Source organism: Cavia porcellus, unplaced genomic scaffold (genome assembly GCF_034190915.1).
Source record: "Cavia porcellus strain 051 isolate PalLab524CR breed Dunkin Hartley unplaced genomic scaffold, mCavPor4.1 scaffold_20, whole genome shotgun sequence".
Lineage (NCBI taxonomy): Eukaryota > Metazoa > Chordata > Mammalia > Rodentia > Caviidae > Cavia > Cavia porcellus.
In genome coordinates this window covers 46,514,183-46,538,271 of record NW_026947503.1, presented here as the reverse complement: position 1 = coordinate 46,538,271, position 24,089 = coordinate 46,514,183, and the positions used below count along the sequence as shown (strand labels likewise).

At 36.0% G+C, this 24,089-nt stretch overlaps 1 protein-coding gene across 3 annotated transcripts in view; it reads left to right on the top strand.

Moving 5' to 3' along the window:
- Galnt1 (polypeptide N-acetylgalactosaminyltransferase 1) overlaps positions 1 to 24,089 on the top strand; it is a 111,734-nt gene that overhangs the window by 29,687 nt on the left and 57,958 nt on the right. For 2 of the 3 annotated variants that reach the window (XM_063231768.1, XM_013157178.2), the window contains exons 1-3: positions 5,024 to 5,079; positions 13,846 to 14,091; positions 22,527 to 22,701. In XM_063231768.1, coding sequence (XP_063087838.1) covers positions 13,953 to 14,091; positions 22,527 to 22,701 — 314 coding nt within the window. In that variant the 5' untranslated portion in view covers positions 5,024 to 5,079; positions 13,846 to 13,952. Of the gene's footprint in view, positions 1 to 5,023; positions 5,080 to 13,845; positions 14,092 to 22,526; positions 22,702 to 24,089 lie in introns of those variants that run through there. The other variant, XM_063231767.1, reaches the window with a different exon arrangement.

Here is a 24,089-nt window from a genome sequence, read left to right as displayed (position 1 = left end):
GGACCTCTGGGTACTGCTGACAGGTGAAGGCATCTTTGTCTTTTTCCTGACTTACAGATAATACAGGACTTTGAGCACTTCACCAGTAAGCTTTTTTTTTTTTTTTCTCTTTACTATTAAGATTTGGAGCAAATAATCTTTTGTCAGATTGACAAAAGTTTCTTCCTATTTCTCGTTTGCTAGAAGTTTTTTGTTTTAAATATCATAGATGGATTGTGGGTTTTACTTTTCTATATAATATGTCTCTTGCAGGTCTACAGTTCCATTTCTTTCATCTCCATTCTTTGCTCTAATCTTACATATTTATATTAATAGGTTGTATAATACAAAGATACAACTTGTTTTAATCAGTCATATGCATATTAGGAAATTCAGAAGGAGATAGACTTATTTTTATTCATGTAGTAGCCATGTGTTACATTAATTCTTTCTTTTTTTAATTTAAGGTGAAAAAGAAAAACAGAAAAAGGGTACAAGTTATACAGAATTTCAGAAAAAATAAACAATAGGAAATCACTAGTTAATAGATTACATATTGTTATCTTAGAAATAGTTGTTCAAGTTACAAAATTAAAGCATATAAAGTGGACTTTCAAACAGTGAGACTGGAAACAGTTTTGTTTAATGATCCAACAAAACTCAATAATATGGTTATCTTATACACTTAAATATATATACAGTTATATTCTTTAGAGCACTTCCTTTTCCTTTTTTTGTACAATGACAATTACACATGACATTACTCCCACAGTTCTTATTATTTTTTTTTGAAGAGAGTAAAACCAAATGTGACATAACAGAACAGAGTCAGTCAAATCAAAAGGATGGACATAATAAATAATGTAAAAACAAAATACAAGGTGATCAACAATGGTTACCATACTGCGTCTTGCTATCTTAAAAAGAATTGCCTATATCATCAGTTATAATAAAATTGAACAAAACAGTAAAGAATAAAACCAAAACACTGGAGACATTACAGGACTTTAAAAGAAGATAATAGTCAACCGGAATGGGCGTCATAATGAATCTTACTGTCTTTACAGTTGTTGCCTATACTTTCAAACTTGGTAGTATCGAGCAAAGCAGAATAGAGGAAAATCAGTCAAAGCAAGATGGTGAGGGCTATACAGGGTTTCAAATCAAGTTAATAGGAAAGCAAAGTGGGTTACTATAATGTATCCTGCTTTTTAAAAATTTTTCCCTTAATTAAAAAGATAAAAAAATAAATAATTTTTAAAAAGGAGACTGAGATAAAAGAGGGCATAAAAACAAAACAGTGCAGGTCAAAGCATAACCGTTTAAGCAAAATAGTATTTCACCACAAGATATCCTGACATAAAAGTAGTTAGCGTAGTGTCTCTTTCCTTGAAATCTTTGAGTATAACTTGGTATACTGTAGCACCAAACATATCAAGACAATGTAAAACCATTCAAGGGAATGACAGTATTACAGGATATTTAGAACCAACTATCAGAAAATGAACAATGGTTTCTGTATAATCTCCTTGTCTATAAAAGTTTTGGCTTATATTATTGCATATAATAAAATACAATAAGATACAACCTGTTAAGACTGATGGAGACAGAAGAATAAAAGCTTGATGGGACTTCAAAGCAAGATGACACTAAATCAGCACTAGCTATTATGATGTCCTTTCTCCAAAAAAGCTTTTCCTACCATCCAATCTTCTCTGCCTCATTTCTGTTGAGCTCTTTTTCTGTCGTTTGTTGTCAGTTTGTCTTCTTCATTTCGCTTTCTGCTCCATTCATTGTGGCCTCTCTGCCACTGTTTCTGAAGTCTTGGTATTTTCCTTTTTTAGAGTATCTTGAAGTATTCTCTGTAGAGTTGAATTGGTGGTTGCAAATTCCCCTAGTTATTCTTTATCCTGGAAGCACCTTGTTTTTCCATCAATTTCTAGGGACAGTTGTGCAGGATATATCAATCTTGGCTGGAGCTTGTTATCTTTCAAAGCTTGAATTATTTCTCCCCACGCTCTTCATGATTTGATGGTTTGTGCCGAGAAGTCTGCTGTAATTCTGATGGGTGTTCCCTTGTAAGTGGTCTGTTTCTTGTCTCTGACGGCTTTTAGTATTCTGTTCTTATATTGGATTTCTAGAATTTTGATTATTATATGCCTGGGTGTAGCTTTGTTTGGATTGTAGGTGGCTGGGGTCCTGTATGCCTCATACATCTGAGTATCTTTACCTTTTGCGAAATTAGGGAAATTCTCCTGGATTATTTCTGTGAATAGCTTTTGTAGTCTGTTTGTTTGTGTCCCTACTTCTTCTTTTATGTTCTTAATTCTTAAGTTATAGATCCTCTTATCATCTTCTAGCCTTTGTATTATTGCTGTTTGTTTTCTTGTTATTTTTAAGAAGTTTTTCATTTCATGCTCCCATATTACAAATCTGCCCTCCAATTCAGATAATCTATCCTTAGTTTCTTTCAAGCTGTTATGCCAGCTTTCAATAGAGTTTTTAGTTTCCTGGTAATCTTTTTGAACCTGCTTCATGTATTCTATGTTTTCTCTATTTTCTCCATCAAACAATTCTCCCCTTTTTTTCTGTTCTTCATTCCACCATCTGTTTTTTCTTGGGCAGTGCTTAGCATTTCTTTAACTATTCTACTTATATCTTGCTTTATTTCTTAAATACTTCATTTTTAAACTTGTCTATGAGGCTCTGGAGATATCGCTTTATGTCTATTGGTGCTGTGTCTGATATTTCATGTTTTCTGTCTTCCTTTGCGTTTCCATTTCCTGGATCAGTGTTCTCAGGATTGGGGACTGAGGACCCTTTCTTGTTGCTTCCTCTTCCCATACTTTTTGTTCCTTCCATACAAGCGAATGTAGGAGGCCCAATTTTTTTCTCTTTTGTCAGTTACAGTTTGTTCAAATTGCGCTGGCTAGGTGTTCCCACCCACCACAGTGTACTAGGGAGACACAGACCTGGGCAGCCTATGCTGGGCCCGACCCTCCAGGTCATCCTACCGAAGGCTTCACTGCTAGGGTGCACCTCCAGGCGCTGGGACCTGGTTTGGGCTAGCCTACTGGGTCTTAGTCAGTGACGTCACGCAGGCCAGGCACTCCCCACCAATCCCACTTGAGAGGGGAATATTCGACTAATGTCACTGCAGGGCCCTGTTCTGGCAAGTCTGCCAGGTCTCAGTATGTCCTTTGCTGGAGCCTCCTACTCTATGAAAGGGTCCCCATCTGCTCACTCACCGCAAATCGTTGTAGGGCTCCCTGCTGGTCCCGCTCTCAACTCCATTCGCAGATTCCCGCTCTCAGAGCTTTCACGCGTCTCTCTCCCTGCCCTGCAGATTTGGACACAGCAGCAGCAACAGCAGCAGGAAGTTCTAATCGCGGCTCCCAGTGGCATGGGTTTTAGCTTCCATGCTGAGATTTTATCTGTTCCTGTTATAGCACCAGGATTGGATTTCCAGTTGGTTTCTCCTAGCTTAGTTCATTCCTGGGTCGGCAGGGTGTATTTCCCCTTGCTTAGGACTCCTCGTACTGCACCATTCCTGGATTTTAAGCGCGGTATTTCAGAGAGCCTCCATAGCTGCTGCTATCTATCTGCCATGTTCTTCTGGAAGTCTCACATTAATTCTTTCTTACCGATCTGAGTTTCCTCCAGGGTCATTTCTCTTTAACTTGAGGAACCATTAGCATTTTTTTTATAGTGCAAAGACTGTGAAAGATAGTTGTTTTGGTGTTTTTTTTTACCTGAACATAACTGTTCCACATAGAAAAGTCAGGGTTTATTATTATTTTTGTCCAGTGCATATTATGTCTTTTTTCCCCCTCTGTCACTTTTGAAGAGGTTTTTTTTTTTCTGTATCTTTGATTTTCAGGAGTGTGGATATGATGCTAGTAGTTGTGGTTGACATTGTACTGGTACATACCATAACCTTGGTGTGTGGCAGGCTATGCTAACAGATTTGTGTAAGTTATACCCTGTGACACTCACACAATGAAATTGTCTAATGATACATTTCTTAGGACATACCCTTCTCATTAAGTGATGTTGTATGACTGTAATGCCATGTCTGCTTTTTTATGTCATGCACCATGTTTGATTTTTTAGCTATTAAATTTATAGTGAAATTCTATTTCTATGCAATCTCCTATAAAATAGACTCCTTAATTTAGATCCTCTACTGTTTGCATCTTCATTTTTTCTTCACAGGATACATATCTATCTACATCAATGCAGAATGATGTATTAGAAAGTTTTTAACTATATGTAGTAGCAGAATACCTAGTGGATAACTGAGGGCTTTGTTGTCTCACATAACAAATTCATGCATAGTTTTTAGGGTTAATCTGATCTTGTGATATCATCTGGGCCTCATGTGCTTTCCATAGTTTCAACTTTGGTCATCCTCAGCATGTTGATGGCTTCTTTCATGACCTGAAGATGACTGCTATACTTTTCAGTACACTGTAGAAACACTTTGTATAAGCGAAAAGTATAATTCTCTGTTGGCACCTCTGTGAAAGAACATAATTTGCCACAAGTGCTTTCCAGTAGACTTCCTCTCAAGACCTGTTCGTGAGATTTGGCTTGCAGTAGCAAGAAGAATGGAATGACTGTGCTTGGTGTGGACCAATCAGGAATGGGTGGCTCAGTAGAGAATTATCAATAGAATTTAAGTTGGGATTTTAACACAGTGAAAAATGATGGGATGGGGAAAAAAGTATCTACCACAGGTGCTGTTTTTGGCTTTCACACCTGGAAAGTTAATGTCAGGAGAAGGAAAGATAATTTTATAGCATATCTCCTGATTTTGGTGTTGGTTATTAGTAGTATTTTATTTATTGACCTACTCATTCATATATTAGACATTAAACATTGTGTGCTACGTACTGTGCTCTGCATGGGGATAGTAGCTAAATAAGAAATGGTCTTTCACTCAGGTGATAGTGACCTACAGTAGAATAAAGTGAATGAGTTAAGAAGCTAAGATATAGTTACTCTGCGATAAATTGATTTTAGTAAATTGATTTTTCAACAGGAGAATGTGGGTCATGTGGATTGAGAACATGAATTCATTTGAAAAACCAGTTTGGGGTAAGTTGATAGTTGGGAGTGAATGATGTCAGGGTTTCATTTCTCTTTTCAAAATTTACGTTGGTTTGGCTTCATGCCTCATACACATAGAAGAAGGCCTTGTACTAAAAATTAAAATCTTTAATAATTTGAGAGGCATAACTATATAGTCTTAGTACTAATTAATACATTATTTCTCATGAAAGAGGTCAATTTGAAGACTAAATAAAGATGGGTTTAGAAATCCAAAGGTGATACTTATATAGTTTAACTTGGTTGAACTTGTCAGTGATGGTGTCATGTGTTCTGGAAATTATTCACAGTGCCAGTGGTGATGATATAGGGTCATAGTTTATCTTTGAGTCACTCTTGTAGTCCTTCAGATGGCTGTTTGAGTTTGCATTGTATCAGACTGTATCCCAAAGATTACTGATTGTTTCATCTAAGAAAGTACCTGTAGAAATACCATTTAATATTTACCATTTATATGAATGTTAATGAGTATGAATGTTAATGCATTCCTTTATTTAATTTATTGCAATTGAACTATGATGTAGGTATGTTTTTCTCACTTAAAGAAATAAAGAAACTCAGATTTTTGCAAATAGTTTTTCTAGATTCATACAACAGTTTTTGGAATTCAAATTTGAATTTCAGCATTTGACCTAATAAACACTTAAATTTTAATATACTGTGTTAGAGGTTCCTAAGACTATTCTCAGATTCAGTGATTAACTAGGAACGACCTACAGGCTTCAGCACATAGTAGTACTAACAGCGAAGATTTATTTCTGCAAAAGGATACAAAGAAGTATTAGTAAAGGGCAAAATGCATGGGCTGAAATCTGAAGGAAACTAAGCATCAGTTTCTAAGAGTCCTCTCCCTGTAGAGAAACACAGGATGTGCTTAATTCCTTCAGCAATTAATTGTGACAGCATGTGTGAAATGTTTTTTTACCAAGGAAACTCATTAGAGACTCAGTGCTCGGGATTTTTATTGGGGTTGGTTGTGTAGCTACTTCTATCTAGTACATACCAAAATTCCAATTCCCAGATGGAAAGCAGATGTTAGCGTATGCTGTATTGTTTATACAGTTTAAATGTAGTGAGCCATACTTGTAGTTAACAGACTTTATTTCTCTGAGGAAAAGTTTGTAGAGTCTTTAGGGATTTATATAATAATGACTTTTAGATTTTTTGTTTTGTCCACAATTGTTTGTATAATATACACACATATATTATGTTAAAGAACAGCACAGAGAAAAGAAAGTTTAAATCACTTAAGATAGGATATTACAAAATTTACATTTATTTCATAAAGACCTGTCTTACGATTGACATTTATGTATGTATGTATGTATGTATATTTTGTCTTTTTGAGACAGGATTTTACTACGCTATTCAGGCTAGTCTTGAACTTACTATATAGCTCAAGCTGGCCTTGAACTCACAGCAATCATCCTGCCTCAACCTCTGAGTGCTAGGATTACAGGTAGCCACTATATCTGGCTGTGATTGGCTTTTAAACACATGAGATTTTTTTTATTTCGAGACAGGGACTCTAAGCCCCAGTTAGGCAGTTGTCCTGCCTTAGCCTCACAGAGTGCTGGAATTACAGACTGAACCATCCACCTGGCTCTTTATTGCTGTTTGAAGTCTGCTTTATTTTATACAAATAAGACAAAGTGGATGGGGAAAATTTTCTATTTGAAAGTGGAAAGTTCTAAGTTTAAAAAGTTAACTACTTAACAGTTTACCTCAGCATCACTTGGGCAGCATGTTTGTTTGCATACTGACTATCCCAGGTGTTGCTTGTACAGTTGTTATTTCAAGAAGTCATTTCTGGTATTGAATAAATTTGATTAAATTGTCGTTTTTATGTTTCTTGGTATCTTATAAAAGTTAATAAAAATGTGCAATTTTTGGTCATCTTGTGTTTAAATATTGGAGACAAGTAAGTGAGTAAATAGGTTTCCCTACCTGTAGAACTTGACAGATCCCTTAGCACAACATTACTACAAACTGTGAGTCTCCTACAGTGAATGGAGCATACATAAAACATTTCCCTAACTTATTGAATCATGGAATTTCTTTGGTGAGAATTCTTTCAAGTATGGATCCTGCTTTAACATTCATTGTTCTTCAAGATAAAAAGATCAGTGAAAAAACTCTTGACTGAATGACAGTGGAAAGCCATTAAAAGTGGTAGGTAAAGGAAAGATAGAAGCAAAACAGCTTTGGAAAAAATTAAAACAAAATCTTGTATATCTTATGCTGTCTTACTGATAAAACCTATTTGGAAACTTCCCTGTCTGGATGTCCCTTTTCCTGCACATCTCTTAGAACAATGTGATTAGGTGATGAGGTGAATGGTCTTTTCCTTCATGCTGTGGCCATCTACATAGTACCTGATGAAGTATTAAAAACATCTTTAGTGAAGACTCAGTGTACAATATATGCAGAGAATTTGAAATGAGTTGTGATTCAAAAATATTGTACTGTTTTTAAAAGAAGCAATATAATAGACATAAAAATTATGCCTTTATTGTAATGATGTCCTTTCAAAAGTATTTTTGGAATTTTTAAAACTTCTCTTAAGTGTTACTCGTTTTCCCAGCATCAATTTCTTTTTTATAATATTTATGATTTTTTATTTTCTTAGAGTTGTTCCATCACAACCATTTGTTATGGCCTGTATTTAGATGTTCCCCTCAAAGCCTCATATGGTCATAGGTAGAATTTTTAGAGGTGACTGGATCAAGGGTATGGGATTAAGGGTGCCCCACCTGGGTGTAACCTGGGTGGATAACCTGAGTGGAATATAAGGGACAGAAAGAGGACTGCTGCTGTCACTTACTACTTTGCTGTTTTGGTGCCTTCTGCTTTGGCCTGCTTTGTCATGGACTGTTTCTCCTCTATGATATCCCTCTGCCATGCCACCTTGCCTTGGAATCAATTGACTGTGAATTAAAACCTCTACCAACAGTGAACTGAAATAAACCTTTTCTCCTTTAACAGTGGGTGTTGGGTATTTTGTCTCAGCAATAAGAGAAAGAACTAAGACACTCTTTAAAATTTTTTAACTACTAGACTCCTTTTGTGGTAGATGGGATATAATTTTAAGTAATAAAGTGGTCAGTCATAGTACCTGCATTCATTCTTTGCCTTATAATAACAAAATATGCCTTTCAATATCAAAATTGAAGGTCAAGCATGGTGGTGCACACTTGTAATCCCAGCACTCAGGAGGCTAACATAGGAGGGTTCCTATAAGTTCAAGGCTTGCCTGGGCTACAAAGAGAGTTCAAGTCCAGCCTGAACCGCATAGCAAAACCCTTTCTCAAAAAGACTCCTCCTGCACCCCCTAAAAAAGTACCAGGAGAAAAGCATGGGTGCCTATTATCTCCTCTGTTCAGTATTGTACTAGAAGACCCAGAAAGTTGACTGAATTTAAAATCAATAAAAAGCAAATGCATTTCTGTAAATTAACAACAGAATAGTATCATTTCAGGTGGAGAAAAGATTCTAAAATACATGTTTTATGACAAATATTTGTGTTACGTCTTTAAGAGAAAATAGTGATTAACTGAAACATTGAGTTCCAAATAAATGGAGAAATAGAACTTATGGATTTGAATATTCACTATTGTAAAAACAATTTTTTTCAATTATTTATAGGTTTGTTTCAATCTATTTAAATCACACCGCTTTTCTTTTTTGGTAGAGCTTGAAAAGTTGATTGTAATATTTTTTAAGAAAGACTGATGTGGTAAAAGTAGCCAAGGTACTCCTAAAAACATAGTGAAAGAAGAGAAGACTTCCTTTATTGTCTTTCAAGAATTAGTATAAAATAATCATTAGGATGATGGCAGTATTAAAGAGAGATAGGCATATCAAGGAAATTGAATGCCAGAAACCCAGAAACTTGGTTTATGACGGTATTGGTTTTGAGCACCTTTAGGGAGAAGTTGAATTTCTTTAAATAGTTCTAAAACAGTTGGTTACCCACATGGGTGATAGTGACATTGTCCTACTCAAACAGGAAAGGGAGAACTTTAAAAAAACTTTAAATAAAGCATTTTTAATGAGTTCTAGGCAAAGAAGAACTTAGACAACTGAAATCCTAAAACTTTTTTTTTAAAAAGGTAAGCTATAAACTGAGCTTATAGTTGCAGGACATAATGACACAAAAATGTGTAAAAGTTTTCACAACTAGTGGGAAAAAGACAATCCTACCCAATAGAATAGTGCACCAGACTAAAGCTGGCACATTAGAGAAGAGGAAATGGAGTGACCAGTAATGTTAGGGATGATGGGGAAGTACAAATCGCAACTACATTAGGATACCAACTGCATACTTACTGATTGCACTAAGTTGTTAAGGTTAAAAAACATCCCTCAAAGCTCTTGGGAGTTTGCTTCAGCCACTTGGGACAACCTGTTGAAAATACGCATACCCTTTGAATTAACCCCCCAAGTATGTATTCTAGATTAGAAATTGGTGTGTTAATTCATGAGTGAAGAATAGGGTTTTGAAAAATCCATTTTTAAATGGTTGAAAAAATAAAAATATCTTAATTGTTTGTAATGTGAAAATTCTGTAAAATTCAAATTTTAGTGACCATAAATTCTCAGAATATTGTTAGTCATGTATAGCTTTTTTCACAGTACTACATGAGGCTCAAATGGTTTTGCATGATGGTACGGCCCACAAGCCAAAAGTCTTTACTATCTTCCCTTTTCCAAAAGTATTTGCCAGTCACCGTGCCCTAAATAAATATTCTTACACATGTGCATCATGAAGCATGTTTAGGCATGGTTACAGTTTGTAATAGCAGAAATCTTGAGACAACCTAAATGTCTATTACAAGAAGAGATGCCATAATACAAGTGACAGAATACTGTTAAGTAGTGAAAATTAATTGACTACACGTAACATATGAGTAAACTTCAGAAATGCAGTATTGGGGGGAGCAAGTCTTAGAATTTCCCATGTATAGACAGTTCAGAAACAGATGTAACTAAAACATTCAGAACAAAAGAAGGTAGTAATTTCAGAGTAGGGGTTACCTTTGAAGAGCTGGGAAAGAGATTGGGGAGGGAACTTCAAAGATTATGTTCTTACCTGTGTGTTGTGTTGTGATTATTTATTTCTATGACAAGTTTTATATATACTGTATAGATTTTTATGTTGAGTAGAGAGAAGAGGAAATTCATCAGTGCACCAGAACCATGATGAGTAGAGGGTAAAGGAAATTTATCAGTGCACCAGAGCCTTCTTGATTTTGCTTATAGAATCCTAACCTCCATGCCCCTCCCTTAATCTCCTGAGCATTTTGGTTGTATCAGGAGGCCAGTTCAGACTCTTAAGTAAGCAAAGAGTATTGATTCTTTTTCTTTTTCTTTTTTTTTTTTTTTTTTGGTTCCGAGGATTGAGCTCATGACATCACGCTTGCCAGGCAGGTGCTCATGTCACTGAGCTAAACTGCCACCCCTTGATAGGATTCTTAAGTGATCACAAAGCTGTGAGTCAAGGACTTGATCATCATTATGGCCTTCTGCCTCTCATTTTGCATGCTTCTGCTTAGTCTCTATTCTTTGACTATAGGTGGGCCTTTGTGATTTAAGAGGCCAAGGAGTCAGGTCCTGTGGTTGGCCTAGGTAGGTCATTTGACTAACCTATGGCTGTGGGACTGGATTTGTTACAGAAGAAACCATAGAAGGAGGGAAAGGGAAGGGGACAAAGTCCTGTCATGAGCCAGGAAACTTCCTTGATTCATACATTTTTATGTCTTTTAAAAAAATATATGTGGCCCTTTTAAATACCTCCTTTGCAAATATTGAGTATATATGTAACCTTTTTAAATACCTCCTTTGTAGATATTAAGTGAGCAGTAAAATGTTATGTTGCCTAAGATGTGCTGCTCTATGTTTGTGGTGGGAAGAGGATTTAAAATGTCTGCCAAACATATTATTAAAAAAAAATTTTCAGTCAGGTGTGATAGTGCATGCCTGTAATACCATCACTTGGGAGGCTAAGTCAGGAGGATTGCTGTGAGTTCAAGGCCAGCCTGGGCCACATAGTTAGTTCAAGGCCAATCTGTATTACATAGCAGACCTTGTCTCAAGAAACAAAAACAAAAACAAAACACACACACACACACACACACACACACACACAAACCAGCATGACCATGGAGGTCTTGCATGCTGCCACTTAATAGTCATACCAACCCCCCCCCCCCCCGCATAATAAGGTTATTTAAGACATTATAGCATTTCAGTCAAAATAGATAATTACAGACTTGCTTTAAAACATGATAAATCTATTCTTGAAGACTGAAAGGAATAATAGAGTTTAACTGGGATGTGAGTTTATCCTTTTCTGTATTTGTCAGGTTCATTGTATTTGAGCATATCTTTGGAAAAATCATAAACTTTCAAGATATTGCAAGAAGTTAGTTCGATTTATTACCTCAGGAATTGGTATACTAATCAAGGTATCAGAGTTTGTCCTGAGTGAAAATATTTGAACCAATAAACTTCATAGCAAGCCATACCATCAGCACCCCGTATAATAAACTTGTTCCCCTAACCTTTAAACTTGGGGTAATACTTGAGGAAATACTAATAGCAATCATTTATTGATGCATTTCTGAATATTTATACAAACTATACTGTTTTTATATGAACTTTTTAGACAAACTGTACAAGTTGAGCAATTAATGTGAAATCAAAAATGCTCTGAAATGTGACACGAGTGCCAGTGTGACACCCAGAGAGTTTCAGATCTTGAAGCATTTCATACTTCAGATTAGGGATGCTACACCTGTAAAGCCCATGGAAATTATTGTACAATGTGAAAAATTCAGATCTGTTCTACAGTTCTGATCCACACATTTCAGATAAGAGATGCTGAACCTCTCCCATAATTTGCTTATTCATTCACCAAGTGAGGGATATTTGGATTGTTTCCAGATTTTGATGATTATGATTAAACTGCAATAAAGATTTGTGTACGGATCTTTGTGCTGACATGCCTTTCCTTTCTCCTGAGGGAGAGGAAAAGGCAGATTTGTCAGGCATATTTAGGTCTATTACACATTAACTAAAAAATTGTATTTTAGAAACTACGACATTTGAAGTCCATTGCATCAGTACTCAGATTCCTTGGCAGTAACCAGAAGAGGTAGCTTTTTATGTGAAGTAGCTCAACATATAAAATTATTAGTTTCTATGATGAGAACTATTGTTTCCAAATGAATTTCCAGATTTGGTGATGTCTGTCAGTCATTGTCTTATGATATAAAAGAATAAGGGGAGATAGGCGAGTTGAAGATAGAAACTAAAATGAACAAAGTGAAAAACAAGATTAGGTCTCAGGTCTTATGATATTGTCTCCCATGTCTCCTGGGTGATAATCACTGTAGAGTTTTTAGGATGGGTTTCAATGACAAATTGAGGCAAGAATTAGTCTCATAAACTGCTGCAGTACAGGTTACCAGGAGAACCTTTGGGTCTGGGATCTCTGGAGGTTGAACTAGGCTGGGATCATTGGTTGTTTAAACTCTTATGACAACTAGTAGTTTGGTTTTTGCCTTAAAATTTAATAAAGTATTTGAATAGAGAGTTAAGGCTAATGTATTTGATGGGTGTAAAACAAAAGTTCACTGTTAATGTGTCTAGTTACGGGGAATTGAGCACATTTCCATACATTTGTTGGCTATGTATGTATCCTTTCTGCAAAGTGCCTGTTTATATATATTTTTTTGATGATCCTGTATGTTTTTCTTTTTAAAAAAAATTTTTTTTATTGTTTTGAAGGTAGTAAAATACAAAACAAAGCCAGTTGAGACAGTGTAGTGAAATCGATACTGAACTTCACAGCAGGTTACCGGGATAACAGCAATAGGTATCACAGTATATCTCGTTATCATCACATTAGTTCTTTGAATCATGGGTAGCAAAATAAAATGAAGTACAGAACACTGTAGAACTTATCAAAACAGAATATTGAACAGAACAGTACCATTAATCAGACTAAAGCAAACCAGTAGTAAAAATATTTGCCTTCAGGAAGATGTTAAAAGGAAATCCCCCTTATTTGCTATATTGCATATGGTCAACCTCCCAAAAGATGGTCAGATCTCTGGTTCCCATTTGCTAAAGGGGGGCAAGGGAAGTGGGATGTTTGACTCTAAGCCTGTGCATGGGTAGGCTCACTATTGCTTAACAGGGAGGCAGGCTGATTACTTGGTTTCCCATGGTGTGGATCTCAGGAGACACTGGTGGTTCTCCCCCTGGAAGGGCCATAGCCCACCACACCACAGCCGCTTACCAGGGAAGTGAGCTGCTTGCTTGGTTTCCCAGCCTCCTAAATTCCAACATGGCACGGATCTCAGGAGACGCTGGTGGTTCTCCCCCTGGGGTTGCTGCAGCCTGCCACACCACAGCCACTTACCAGGGAGGTAAGCTGCTTGTTTGGTTTCCCAGTGTCCTAAGTTTCAACATGGCACGGATCTGAGGAGACAATGGTTCTCCCCCTGGAGCTGCTGCAGCCTGCCACAGCATAGCCACTTACCAGGGAGGCAGGCTGGTTGTGTTGCCTGTTTATATTCTTTGCCCATTTCCTTGGATATTGTTTTGTAAGAGTTATATGTATAATCATGAAATGTTATACTAATCAAATTAAGTCATATTTCTCAATGTTCATAATATTAAATTAACCATATAATTCATTTTCTAGGTTTTGATTTTTAAGTCATTTCTTCTCTTTTCTCTTTATAGGGTATGAACGTGATTTCTGATGAAGCTGGATTGGGATAATTTTCATGATTTTTATATATTTATATATATATATGTATTTTAAAATTTTTCATTTGACTTAAAGTGCCATGAGAAAATTTGCATATTGCAAGGTGGTCCTAGCCACCTCCTTGATTTGGGTACTCTTGGATATGTTCCTGCTGCTTTACTTCAGTGAATGCAACAAATGTGATGAGAAAAAGGAGAGAGGACTTCCTGCCGGGGATGGTGAGTGACATAATATAATTGTTTTGATAATTATATCACTAGTTTTATATTTGAATAATAAAAAATTTTAACTTTTAGATTAATTATAATCTAAATAAAGATTATGTGTATAGTGACTGCACTCTGTGTGTGTGTGTGTGTGTGTGTGTGTGTGTGTGTGTGTATGATCATATTTCCAACAATTCTGTAGTGGTTTTTTCTAACAGCTAGAATTATTAAAGTATCATTATCGAACATCTAAATTCAGTTTTTGTATTCAGTATTAAATGTAGTTAATTTTCTACAGCTCATATTGCCAAATGATATAGGGAATCTCATACATAGGTGTAACTATCAAAATTGTAAGATGCCATAATGCTGAGTGGAACATAAAATTTATGTTATCAGATATCAAAAAGATTTTTTCCTGCCATCTCATTCCAAAGAGGAAGAAGCTTTTATAGATAAATGTGATATGAAAAGTTCCTTTGGTTGATACTATAGATGGCCATTTAGTACTTCTAGGAAGAGCTTAAGGTCAGGCTGTAGAATAAGGCTGCAGTGAGATCACTGCAAAGCTGTGGAAAACAGAACACGAAGGACCTAGGTAGACAGTAGTGGTATATTGGGTGGAGGAGACTTGGAAAACTCAGTTTTAAACTCTGTGAATTGAAACCTACAAATAAATTCAGGCATTTATTAAATTTGATGAAGGAGATGAAGAACTATTAAACTAAAGAAAGAAGTCTCCAAGATAAGCAAGGAAGAGCTGATGAATTAGAGCATGGGTTACAGCATTTGAGGTGGCAAACACCACATCATGAATGCTACAGAATCCTTATGGCATTGTGAAGATTTTGGACTTAATCCTGTAGCCAGTGGCATTCCATTGAAGGATTTTAAACAAGGGAGTTAAGTCATGTGATCTGATCTGGATTTTCAGAAAAATGTATTAGTAGTCATCTGACTGTTGAACTGCAAGAAAATGAGACAGACAGCAAAGTCATGTGAACTAAGGTATTGGTGAAGGCTTGGAAGAGTGTGTATGGCCTACACTAAAATGATACTTTAATAATGCAATTTACATAATTTGGAGAGCACTGAATATTTGGGAATAAAAGAGAAAAAGATTTTGTAATGTGAACCTTTTAGAGATTTCAGTGGTATAAACAGCCTGCTGTGGCATATGTGGCATATGGTTCTTAAACCAGTGGTTTAAGGTGACCTTCAAGGGTTTCTGATTGATAAGAGGTGGGGCTCTTCGAAAAGGAGCAGTTTTCATGAGATTTTAGGTCAGGGAAGCTCAGAAGTGGTATTTATATAGATTTTGCTTAAGACAAAGATTAGAGTTTTCTGATAGATTTTGTAAAGGTTTTTCTTTCTTTCTTTCTTTCTTTCTTTTTTTTGGTACCAGGGATTGAGCTCACGACCTTGCACTTGCCAGACTGGCGCTTATGCTGAGCTAAATCCCTGGCAAGGTAAAGGGTTTTCTAGTGACCCTGGCAAGTGTCACTAGAGTGAGTGTGAATGTGGCAGGCAAGGAATTTGATATACCTGTGAAGTACTGCACATGTGTAACTTAGTTTTGGGAAGCTTTAGCATGAAGCAGAGATAATATACAAGATTTTAAAAAAAGGAATGGAACCAAAATTGCTGTTCTTTGTGTGTATATATAGGAGATGATTTAAAGAGGAAAAAAAGATACTTGAAAGACGAAATTTTCAGCAGATGAGACAGTATGATTTCAAAACACAAGTAAAGAATTTTCTTCAGGAAGATCTTAAGGTTAATATGGGTGTGAAAACCACTAGTGTCATAATCTTCAAAGAAAAGGAGTACATATTGCATAAAGTACAGAAGTACAGAGTAAAGGAGAAATAGCTTGAAAATAGCCATGTGGAGCTAGGAATAACATCATTGTCACTGGAGAAAAGGTGAATGAACAGTTCGCCCAGAAAAGTTTGCAAGGTTAATAGGCTTTGGGAGAGCTGAATTTGAGTGAAATCTGGAGTAGAAAAAGGTAATGAAGAGGTTTTTGACCTTAGAGTGTATGGTGTTCTGTGGGACTTACAGAGATGGAAGTCACCCATGGAAGAGTGAAGTAAGAGGAATGGGCCACAGCCAGAAGCTAAGTAGCTAAGAGGACATGGTCTTGAGGGGCAGTGTTTTTGATGGGTCTTTGGAGTAGCTAGTTTAAAGACTGTGTCTGTAGTATTACAAAGATGAAGGGAAAAGATGAGAATAAGTCAGGGAAAGAAGTTGGTTGATGTTAATAAGAAGAGTTTGAAAAACTTGCCTTAATTTGAAGTTTCAGTGCATTGGTTGTTGACAGATCCCAAGTGCAGTCAGAACCCTGATGTTTCTTATTAAGGTTCTGTTGATGACAAATGGCAGTGGTGTCTCTGAAGACATCTTTTACTGAAGGGTACAGGGAAGGGTGCTCAGTAGCATGTAGTGAAATTGGCATATACATCACATGTTCTAGAAGTCTCTAATAGAGCCTCCAGGACTTTCATTTTCCATGTTATATGAAAGCCAGAAAGCAAAAAAGTGGAGCAAATGAGACTCAGAGTAATTGTTTCAATACTGTAAGAATCTTATTTCTGAACATTCAACTCAGTGCTAATTTGGTAAAATCTACCAAAATCTCTTCTTAACATTATAATAAAGATCTCCTAGATTTAAGCAGAATTACTTAGTGTTATTTATGATTTTGCTGAAAGCCTCTTAGAAGATTTTTGGTATATTTAACAGTTTTTGGGGATTCTTAACTTTGTTACCTACTTACTTAAAGAAATAGAGGGTCAGTCCTTGATTTATTCCAGAGGGGCTTGTTTTGTTTTGCTGAATCATTCTCTTGTAGTTTTATACTTGCATTTTGAATTTCAGACTATCTAAAATAGTAGAGTTCTGTTGATGGAGAATTAGATTAGCAAGCCTATAGTCCAGCACTCTTGGAGGCTGAAACAGATTAGAAATTGCAGCCCTGCAGACCAGTGCAGCACTCAGGACAGGAAGTTGTAACTTTGTTATATCTTCTTCCATGAGACAAATATCAATTAGAAATTTTAATGGTTTATTAAAATATATTCAAAGGTATGTCATGTAGTTTGTATTTTACTTTCAGACTTCTATGAATTTATTTTTTCTTGTATGCAGCATACTGTTGGATCTTGTTTCTTGATCCATTTGGCCAGTCTTATTTTTTGATTGGTGATTTGAGACCATTTACATTGATGGTTGTAACTGATATGTATTAACTTACTCTTGTCATATTGTTTTCCTATCATTGGTTACCTCTTTTTCCCTTTTGTTTAATTGTTTTCTTTGCCTGGACTGTTCTTTCTATTGGGATTCTTGGAATTGTCTTTGTTTTCTTTTCTTTTCTTTCTTTTTTTTTTTTTTTTTTCTTAAGAATATCTTTCAGAGGGCCAGGGTTTAGCTCAGCGGTAAAAGTGCCTGCTTGGCAAACTTGAGGTCGTGAGTTCAATCCCCAGCACAAAAAAAAAAAAAAAAAAAAAAAATCCTTTGGAACATTTAGGAGTGCTAGTTTGGTGGTTATAAATTTCTTCAGTTGTTCTTGATATTTTCCATCAATTTTGAAAGCTAAAATTTTGGTGTGCATCAATCCAAGTGGGAGGTTGTTTTCTTTGAAGGCTTGAAATACTTCACTACAAGCTCTCCTTGATTTTAAGAGTTTATGTCAAGAAGTCTGTTGTGATTTTGATGGTCTTTCTTTTATAGGTGATTTGTTTCTTTTCTGTAACAGCATGTAACATTCAAATGGTTAAAAACTGAAACTTTTCACTCTAAAATCAGGAAGAAGACAAGTATGTCCACTACCACTAGTCCTGTTCAATATAGTTCTGGAAACATTAGCCAGAGCAATTATATAAGAGAAAGAAATAAAACAAACATGGATAGGAGAGGAAGAAGTTTTAGCATTTTTTTGTTGATTATACTCTATATTGCAGACCCTAGAATTAATAACTAAATTTGGCACATAGCAGGACATAAAATCAACACTCAAAAATCAGTAGCATTCCTGGACATGAATAACAAACTCACTGTGAGAGAAATTAGAGAAACAATACCTTTCACAATAGCATCAAGAAAAACAAAATACCTAGGAATAAATCAAATGACATGAAAGACCTATACATTGAAAACTACAAAAAAAGAAAAAAAAAGGAAAAGAAAAGAAAACTGTAGTACTTTGAGAAAAGGGAGATAGAAGAGGTTATCAGGAAATAGAAAGATAGCCCTCATTCTTGCATAGGCAGAACCAATATGGTTAAAATGGCCATACTTCCAAAACTGTTTTACAGAGTTAATGCAATTCCAGTCAAAATGCCAGGAGCATACCTCACAAAATTAGAGAAAACAATTCTAACATTCATATGGAATCAGAAGAGACATAAAATAGCAGAAGTAATTCTAGGCGATAAAGCCAAAGCAGGGGACATCACAATCCCTGACTTGAAATTATACTACAAAGCTACTGTGATAAAAATTGCATGGTTGGGGTGGGGGTGGGGGGAGAAACGCAAAGAGCAGTAGAACAAAACAGATGATGCACAGACAATTCCAAACACCTTCACTGAAGAGAAAATCTCATTAATAAATGGTTCTAGGAAAATTGGCTTTGCACATGGTGCACATTAAACCTAGACCTGTGTCTCTCATCGTGCACCGAACTACAATCAAATCAGTAGAATTCAACCTGCAATACTCAGGTGTCTCTTGCTGGCTTGACCATGGCTTCCTGACCTTAGACCTGTCCTGCCATTGTCTCTTACCCAGTCACTGTGGAGTTTCAACACTGAGAGCCCTGAGATGAAGCCAACCCATGGCTACTGCAAGCCCCAGGTTTAGTTGGCCCTTCCCTAAAATAACATCCAACTGAGCTCCCTCTCCAGAGACACAGAAGTTGCTTAGACTGAAGTCACTCACCAGCTGCCATCGTTCACTTCTCCAGCTGCCACTTCTCCATTCCACTGTAGTGTTTCTACCTGGAGGCCTCTGGAGTCTCCTGTTTTTACTGTCACTGGAGATTTGAGCCTTCTTTCTCATATCACAAACCCAGGAGCCACAAGAAAGTGCAGATTGCCTCCTCCTTTTTCTGCACAAGGTCTGACTGTCTCTTCACTTTGTCTGTGAATTCTCATTTTCCCTTCAGATCCTTTCTGGGTCCTGGGAATCCACTTCCCTCCTCCTCTTCTTCCCCAGGTTGCTATTTTTCCATTGTCTGGATTCTGAGGAGTAGATTTGTTGTTGCTTACCACTCTGTCATCTTCTTGGAAGTCACTGATTTGATTCTTAGAAATTATTTTACATGTGAAGTTTTATTAGGAATTTTTTTTCTGCTTATGAAATGACATCCAAGAGCTATTTCATTTGGTTTCAAATAAAAACCTAAACTCACTTGTTTTGTTGATTTTGATGCTGGATGTGGAAACAAAGGCCAAATGCTAGCTCAGCACATATTCTACTGTTGAGCCACATCACCACTCCCTAACCTCACTTTTAAAAATGTACATAAAAGACTGCAGATAAGGTATGTAGAAATAAAATAATACCTGCCTTTTGTTGATGGTTGCTTTCTAATACTATAAGTACATTAGTAGTTAAAGTATCATTACTCATAGGCATTTCATCCTGCCCTCTTTGCTAAGGGAAGTTATTTAGTAATCCATGTAGGGACATTATCATTTCTTTATTAGAATATCATAGTGGATCCTGTAAGTCATCTAGTAGTCATATAATTTTGATTAATGTTAACTTAAATGTGGCTCTGAAATCTCATGTCATACTAATACATTATATAAGTAGGCCCTATACTAAAGTTTAGATTATTGAACCAGATGATCAGATTTATATAACATTACAGCAGTAGGATTATATGTGTTGCATATTATAGCCTGATTCTTTAAGATGTCAAGGCCAACAGTGATGATACAAAATTTAAAGTTTTTGGTCATACAGTTTCTTATGCTGTAAATAATCAAATTTATACTTTGCAGCACTTACAGTAATACTTTCTTAAAACTTCTTTTATGTCTCCACATGGGAGTTTAAAATAAAGAAAAAGGGAATAGAAAATTACACTTCCATAATCTGGCTTTAAGAATTGTCCTTTGTGACATGTATCTCTTTCTCTTTGTCCCCAAACCCTCATTATTGTTTTTGTTATTGAAAAAGAAATTGGATTAGTTTTCTTTTCCAGTTACCCTAGATTTGTATTCCTTTTCATCTTGTTTTATCATGTCCCTGTGTCTCCTGTGAGTTGGTATTTGTATCCAAAGCCTTGTTTTTTTTTTTATCATCAGCAAAAACATGTTATAGGTGGTATGCATGTAACCTAGTACTCTTAAATTAAAAACTGAGCAGCATGTTTCCATTTTAACTTTCCTTTAAAGCATCATCTTATATTAAAACAGGGCTAAGATAACAGAAAGATATTTGTAATCATGGCCACTGGATATCTTCTACCTAATCTTTATGTCATTTGAATCATCCATAAAAGATCATTGTCACCTTTGCTCTTTTTTATTTATTCCTGAATGTTTCAATCCCAAAATCTGTTGATGTTCTTTAGTTTCAGTGACAAGTAAATAGAACCAATTCTTGTTTTATGATTTATTATTTTAAAGCTCTAAAAGCTTATCTGGAACATACTTCTATATTTGTATTATAGGTTTTATTACACTTGTTGAACAACTCATATTTAAAGAGCTTATTTCTTGGCAGACACAGAATTTTTTTTCAAACTGTGTTAGTTGAGTTTCATATAATCTCAAAAATTACTTCTTAATTTCTGAATGTCCCTCTTAAGAACAGGGGAAAATTATTATGCATCACTGATTTGGTTTGGTCTTTGATATAGGGTTATACTGTGTACTCCAAACTAGTCTTGAATTCACTGTATAGCTAAGGCTGGCCTCAAATTCATGGCAGTCTTCCTGCCTCACTTTCCTGAGTGCTGAGATTATGGGTGTGCATCACTAGTTCAGGGTGTTTTTTCCTAATGGTCTGTGACACAGATTTTTATATTCTGGAAAGAGCTCTTAAGAACACATTGAATAGTTGCACATCCTGCATTCCTGGTATTGGTAAGCTGTTTTTTACCACACCATCTCAAAAACCATCCTCCTGAACGGTCTTTCCAACTGGTGCTCTTCTTGGGCAGATGAAGGCTGACTGAAGAGGTGCTTTTTTTACTTCCTTGATGTCATTATTCTTAGAGAAATTTTGAAAATGCCTAAAAAACACTGACAGAGAATATAACTTTCAGGTTTAAACAAGTAATGTACAAAACACATTTTCATTACATTCTTGGCATCACCAAATTCTCTATCCATCTCTTAGATAACTTAGTATTTTCCAAGTGTAAATAAAGCTAAGAACTTATTTTTCTTGGATTACTTACTAAGACCTCTGCCCCGCATATCTCACACTTACTAACATCTTGAAAGTGTATAACAAGGAACAAGTTTGGGAAGTACTGATGTGGAACATTAGTCTGTTTTTATATGTGAAATATAACATCACAGAATAACATTACTTTTATTTAGAATTATCATTTGTAATGGTCTTCCTTCATAAACCTTGCTAAAGCATCTGCTATTATCAAGTCTAGGATTTGACTTCTTTTGAATGGCAGTTGATTTTTTTGACATATTAATCCAAAATATAGTTACAAACCTCCTGTAAAACATTATGTTAAACTCCATAGCAGCATGACTGAATCAAATTCCAACCAAAAAAGACACTGTAGGAAGAGTCTAATGTAGAAAGGTGTGTAACAAGTGTAGCAGTTATTATTCTAAACACAGGAATTGATTTGAGACATAAGAATCCTAGATGAAATGATGGGGTAGCTGAGAATAGCAGATGATTCCTGTGGAACGATTCAGGAAGACTGCAGGCAATACAAGCCATTTTAGTTGGGCTTAAAGACCAATTGGGGTTTCATATGGCCAAGATAGGAATGGAAAGGGCATGTTAAGGGAGACGATATTTGTGAACAAAGGCACAGAAGCAAAAGAATGTGAGGCATATTTGAAGAAAAGTGGTGAATGGCCATTGGGCTGAAGGATGAGGGGTTGAAGAGGAGTACCTAGCAGGTGATTGATTTGGCAAGTTAAGTTAAATTCTGTGTTACAGAGGTTGAACTTCATGAGACCATGAGAGTAACAGTAAAGGTTATACTTTAGGAAGATCAGTGTGGTAATATTTGAGATGGGAGTTCAAAACTGTACAGTAATTCAGATACACAGGACAAAGTGAGGAGGTTCTGAGTTGGAGTATCAGCATGGAAGTGGGGGACAGTGCAGCCACATGAGGTATTAACAGACTGGGAGAGGGGGCGGCCCAGAAGTGGCTCTTGTTGTTAAGGGCAACAGTGTGAATCAATTGCTTTGAAATTGTTAGGTAAGTTTTCTTCTTATTCTTAGTTTTAGAGCCAGTACAAAAGCCTCATGAAGGCCCTGGAGAAATGGGGAAACCAGTCGTCATTCCTAAAGAGGATCAAGAGAAAATGAAAGAAATGTTTAAAATCAACCAGTTCAATTTAATGGCAAGTGAGATGATTGCACTCAACAGAAGTTTACCAGATGTCAGGTTGGAAGGGTAAGTACCTTGTATGCTCCTGGTAGGACTTGAATGAAAAGTGTTTTCAGTGAATTCCCAGCGAACTGTAATTTAGTGTTGGGTGCGCCTTAAAGTGTATGATACATCACCAAATTACTGCTTACTGCATTTAAAACATAGTTAAATGCTGTTAAATAATATCTCAAGTTGGGCATAGTGGCACATGCATGTAACCCAGCACTGCGGAGGCTGAGGTAGGAAGACTATTGTGAGTTTGAGGCCAGTCTGCATAGTGAAAACCTGTCTCAGAAAACCCAATACAAAACAAATAAATAATGTCTTAAGATATTGCTGATTAAATAACTTGTTATTTCAGTCATTGGAATATAGTTGTTTATGTTAATGGATTAGTGAGACATTTTAAACTTCATTATTACCAAAATATTCATGTATTCAATATTTCAGAAAAAGATGTAAGTTATATGTAACTTTAAACAGTGAAATACACAGTTGTAAAGATACAGCTTTCTTTATGTGCACCCCTGTGTAACCATCATCCAAACCAAGAAAGAACATTTCTATCACTCCTGAAAATTGCCTTACTTAATACCTTTCCAGTCATTGCTCCCACTCTCAGAGACCACCATTGTTTTGACTTCTCTAAACTGTATCTTTTATTTAACTTGTTATAAATTGATCCATATAGAAAAAATACTTTTTAAAATGTCTTTGACATTTATAGTTTTGCATATGTCAGACTTTGAATTTTTTCCACTGCAATGTAGTAGACTTTTGTATGGATATACAGTAGCTTATTTATACATTGTTAGACATTTGGGTGGTTTTTACTTTTTAACTATCGTAAATAAAGCTGTTGTGGCATTCTTGTGTAAGTGTATTGGAGGATTTAAACCTCTCCTTTTTATTTGGTGTATGTTGGAAGAAGAGGGATTATATTACACATTTATATAGCTTTGGCCTGTGCTAACAAACAGTTTTTTCTGGTAGGGGGTAATTCACCTTGTGCTTGCCACTGTGCTGCTGTGCTGCTAAGCTATATCCCTGGTCCTACCAAACATTTTTCTAAAATGTTTTTATCTGTTTACAACCCTGTCACCAGTGTAAGAAGAAAATAGTATAAGGTGTCTGAATTAGAGAACACTAGGCCCAGTTAAAACAAGGAACCGTGCAGAAATCAAACAGATTAAGTGACTGTGTACATGCTATCTGCAGAGACTCCCAAGCCACCTATTTTGTAGGACTTTCATTAACCCTAGCAGATAGGCTTTCCTTCTCCAGATAAGAAATTAAAGAATTTTTCTGAGTAGTCTGACTAGTCCTAGAGAAAAACATCTCTACAGTGATACTGGTTCTCCAACTAATCACTCAGTGAAAATTCAAGCTGATGACTCGCAATTATATTCAGC